General features: G+C 38.1%; 1 protein-coding gene across 2 annotated transcripts in view; it reads right to left on the bottom strand.

Moving 5' to 3' along the window:
- Positions 1-20: 20 nt before the first annotated feature.
- LOC137977038 (uncharacterized) overlaps positions 21-5,000 on the bottom strand; it is a 20,623-nt gene continuing 15,643 nt past the window's right edge. For both annotated transcript variants that reach the window (XM_068824338.1, XM_068824345.1), the window contains exons 2-3: positions 1,219-1,365; positions 21-994 (exon numbers count right to left, since the gene is read on the bottom strand). In XM_068824338.1, coding sequence (XP_068680439.1) covers positions 462-994; positions 1,219-1,365 — 680 coding nt within the window. In that variant the 3' untranslated portion in view covers positions 21-461. The remainder of the gene's footprint in view (positions 995-1,218; positions 1,366-5,000) is intronic.

Raw genomic sequence — 5,000 nt, forward strand, 5'->3', positions numbered from 1 at the left:
TGTACGGGGTTTTATTATTCCATTATTACGCCATTTTACCACATTTGGTAGAGAGAACGCGCAAAATATGAGACGGTAATACACTGTAGTGTCGCGGTTTGACCGGTTTAGAACAGAGCAAATACGCGGACGGAACGGGAGTTTTTCAATGAAAGAAAATGTTTTCAACACAATAGAAAGCCTGAGAATTTAGCTTGTCATCGCTTATCACTCGTCATTTCGTTTAAAACATACGCCGCACTTTCTATGACGTAAACTATATATAATTATATATATGGAAGGTCGTTGCATAATTTGGCGCTACTAAGTATAAGTGTTCCTACCAAAATTTCGTTTTACCTTAGTATAGGTGGTCATGTATACCAATAAAACTAATAAAAACCAGCAATTGTCAACCACGAATTACATTTCACAAAAGACATTTTTGACAATTCTGGAACAAAGTTAGTCTTACGTTGCGGTTACCATAACCAATTCTTGCCAACAAGTGCTGCAGACTCAACCGAAACGTTGTTGTCAAAGACGGATAAGCCAATCCTTTTTCCAACCGTCAACCCACAACCAAAGATTTTGAGTTCGAGGGCACCGCCCTCCACTTTAGCCGCGGCCGATGCTCCAAGACCAAAGTGGGCATGCAGGGGCCCAGCTTTGAATTCACTCAGTGTTGCCCTTGCTCTAGCCTCTGCTCCTATGAGGCTACCTTCCTCAACTAAAGCTTCCAAATCGACTCCCACGTACGCCACCGCATCAGCCCCTAGAATCCTAGCGGAAACTTCAATACGTTTGGTAAACGTCACTTGGTAAAAATGGCACTCTGCCCCTGCACCAATCGTGGCTCCCCAGTCAGTGACCTTCAGTCCACCTTGAGCCCGCGCTGCTATAAGACTGCGGTCGAGATCACCGTCGACGCGAGCTCCAGCTTTGAATGTCTTGGCGTATCTTTGTCTGACCGTCTTTTGGTGTTCTTTGGTCGCGTACTCTGCCATGCTCTTTACTTTAAAGGAAATAAAATGAAAACATCACTTAAACATAGCAGACATTCCAACCCGAGAGATTTCTGATTTCATGCCTGATCTCCCGCTCTCCCCATTCTTCTTTAATTCTCCCGATTTCCCCTAAATTCAAGCAAGAGCTTCGACAGGCTATTGTAAACTATTGCTCATAATGTTAAAAGCAGAGAAAAGCTCAAAATAATCACCTAATGACGTATAACAATACCTAAGACGTCGCTTGCTGCTATAAGACTGCGGTCGAGATCACCGTCGACACGAGGTCCAGCTTTGAATGTGTCGTCCTCCCTCTTGGCGTATGTTCGTCTGACCGTCTTTTGGTGTCCTTTGGTCGCGTACTCTGCCATGCTCTTTACTTTAAAGGAAATAAAATGAACACCACTTAAACATAGGAGACATTCCAACACGAGAGATTTCCGATTTCATGCCTGATCTCCCGCACTCCCCATTCTTCTTTAATTCTGCCGATTTCCCCTAAATTCAAGCAAGAGCTTCGACAGGCTATTTTCAACTATTGCTCATAATGTTAAAAGCAGAGAGAAGCCCAAAATAATCACCTAATGACGTATAACAATACCTTAGACGTCGCTTGCTGCATATTTTTTTCTTTTATTATTATTACTTTTCTATTTGTATGTGATACGAGTTTATGAAAGTATCTAAATAAATAAATAAATAAGTATAAATTGAAAATAAAACTGAGATGAACAAGATTTACGAAGATTGAAACGGATTCGCAATATACACACTTCGATACTCGTCCCAGTTGAAAAATTTGTAACGAATATGAGATACAGATTTTGGGAGATTGAGTAAAGTTTGTCAGAAAGGTATGATTTAGACTAAGAGTATAAGCTATTTCTAGCTGATTGTATGAAAACCAGGTTGATGAGAATTTGGCCATTTGCACTGAAACTATGCCAAAAGACGGCTTAAATTGGCCTAATTGGCCCCAAAATAGAAGAAGAAAGAAAGAAAGAAAGAGAGAAATCAAGAAAGAAAAAAGGCATGGCAAAAATGATTCAGTTGAGCTAATGTTTTAGGAGGAAAAAACATTAACATAATTCAACATGCTCTCTGGAGGTCGCTGTACATTGTGATCACCTTTTCATAAAAGCAGGCATATATGCACTTCAATTAATGTTTGTACAAGTTGGAAAATTTGAAGGCCTACTCTGGGACCTAAAGTCGCCTTAAGTCTCCTTAAGTCAACTTAAGTCCACAAACACAACACATATCAAAGTTAGCTTAAAACAGTTGAGAATGAGTTCGTAAAGTAGTGGCAGATCAAGGGAGGCATCTTAACTTAATTGTCTCTTGGTTGATTTAAAAAAAAAAAAAAAGAATAATGGGTGGAGCAGGGGGTTGCCTCCCGATACCCATTTGAAAGGTCCTGATGAGCCTGGCGAACTCCTGCCATAACACATAGGAAAGGCCAGAACACACAATAGGACATGCAGCAGAGGTACATGTAAGTGTTTGCAGGAATCATGAATGTCTTATTAAATATCTGTGACAAGCCTTTTTTTAGCCTTGCCTTGCAACATGTAGCTCTAATGGAGACACCACAGGCAAGATTGTAGTCTCTACACGTTTTATTTTTGGCAAGATATTATGCCATTTCCTTGTTACAAAAACAAGTTAAACATGAAAGCCCATAAAAATAGTTCAGTCTTAAGCTATTAATTCCTCACCTTTGTGAGTAGCAGTGATGTGATCCCTCAAAATATTTTTGCAACTTTAAATAGCAAATATAACGGAAGAAATAACCAAACAAATTTAAGCTCAGTAACACAGAATTGAAATTATTTTCTTTAGATGTAAAGATGTATAGGGAAAGGTTGAGAAGTCTTACTCGAGTTCTAGGTGGAGATGCTCTTCACAAGAACACAGTCATGATTAATTATAGTCAAGCAGAAGGAATTAACCAACCTTTATCTGTTATTCCGCCACACAAACTTTCAAATCTTGATCCCATGTTTTGTAACCAAACGCATGCACGATGTGTATAATTGCACATCCATTAAACCCCAAAACTCAGAGGAAACCTGCTCTAATTTGCTCATTGTACAGGGTTCATGCGTACATTGTAACTTGGTAGATGAACTCACGGCCAAAGCTCAAAGAAATTCTTTTAAATTTATATTGCTGCAAATAGAGACATGCACAGCTGGAAATGGACTCCAGCTAGGGACAAAAGATTGTTGATAATGATAGAGGAGGAGCCTATTAAGTGTCAACAATGACTAAGGAAAAGAAGTTTCATTCAGAAAGACCTTGGCATACGGTACTCGTTACGTTACACTGGCGTGTTCTGCTTAACTGAAGAAAGAGAAGAACATTTATTGGTTGGGTTCCCAAAAAGGCACAACCATTGTTTGATTCCATTGGAAAGGTGTATAATTTACCAAACTTTCGTGCAGAAATTGACAGTGCGAGCTGCAGGAATCTTGCAGATATGTTCATCATCATCATCATCGTCATTTATTTGCCTTTATATGTGTATAACAATTTTTTTTTAAAAAAAGCATACAGCAGGTTGTTAGGCGAGGAGACCTCAGGAAACCACCAGGCTTATAGGAGAGGCCACCTCGAGATCACAATATTAATCAAAATAAGGGCTGCGAAGGAGTGCGGCAGGAACTAACTCAGAAACTATTTTAATAAAAACTCTAGCACTTTGTTCTTAAACATAGGAAAGCTTGACAAATTGGTAATAGAGGCAGAAAGACAGTTCCAGAGCCTAGGTCCTTCGTAAAGAATTGTGAATTTCTTAATGTTCGTGCGACAGGAACGCACACGATAATTACCGGCTGTTCTTGTGTCATATTTATGGACTTGACTGTTTGTCATAAACAGATTGAAGAAAAGTGGAGGCAGCAGATTATTGTGGTAGCGGAACATGAATTTAGCAATATCGAGGGGATTGATTTGGAAGATGTCTAAAATTTTCAGTTTAGAAAAAAGAGGAGCAGTATGTGCTCCATATTCTGAATTTGTAACAGCTCGCACCACTCGCTTTTGTAGATAATAAATTCTATTTAAATTAGATACGTAAGTGGACGACCACGTAGAGTTACAATAAGTAATGTATGGATAAATTAATGTATAGTACAGCATGAGTTTGGTCTTACAGGATAATTAGAAACGCGTCCTGGATAAAATACCAACTGATTTAGCGATTTCTTTACAGACAAAGTTTATGTGATATTTCCAAGTAAGGTGTTTACTAAGATAACAATTATTTGCTCTCATTTGTGAAATAGTTTGAGCTTAAATAGTTTGACTTCCTTGTTGTTTCTGTTTGTTTTCATTATGAATTTTCTATAACAGTCTCATTTAAATTATGTCTTCTTTTGTTGATTAAATAAATAAATAAATAAATAAATAAGCTCTCTAGCTATCAGACAAAAAAACGTGCGATACACTGTAACTTTAATTATATTTAATAGTTATTTGCCAAAGACAAAGTGAGTAGTGCACATCTGAGACGAATAATTGTGTGAGTATAACTTCAGAGCTGAACAACAGAGAATTGATAATCTACGGAGTTTATTTCTGTTGTAAAGGTCACGAGTGCCAGCGGGAGCCCTGCCAAATTGTGTTGCTTTATATTCACCAGCCAGTGCGGTGTATATAAATTAATACTATTATTTCTATAGGAAACCACTCTTTGTTCATCTCCGCAATTCCGCTAATTATTTATTATGGTTGGTGTTATCCAGCCCAGCATTTTATAGCTCTTGCGGCATTCAGACATAGACATTTGACACTGTCATATAACAATTAAAAACTGTGAAATAAATAGAGGATATTACATGGCCGCTTGGAGATACGAAATTTCTCTTCTTTTCAACACGAGAAGAGAAATTTCGTATCTCCAAGCGGCCATTTAATATTCTATTAATATATAAACACCAATGAAATACTAAATCATCCCACGAAAGGCATCGAAAGGGGCGATTTTCGTATGTAACTATAGCGACAATG

The sequence above is a fragment of the Montipora foliosa genome, chromosome 1 (genome assembly GCF_036669935.1).
Source record: "Montipora foliosa isolate CH-2021 chromosome 1, ASM3666993v2, whole genome shotgun sequence".
Taxonomy (NCBI): domain Eukaryota; kingdom Metazoa; phylum Cnidaria; class Anthozoa; order Scleractinia; family Acroporidae; genus Montipora; species Montipora foliosa.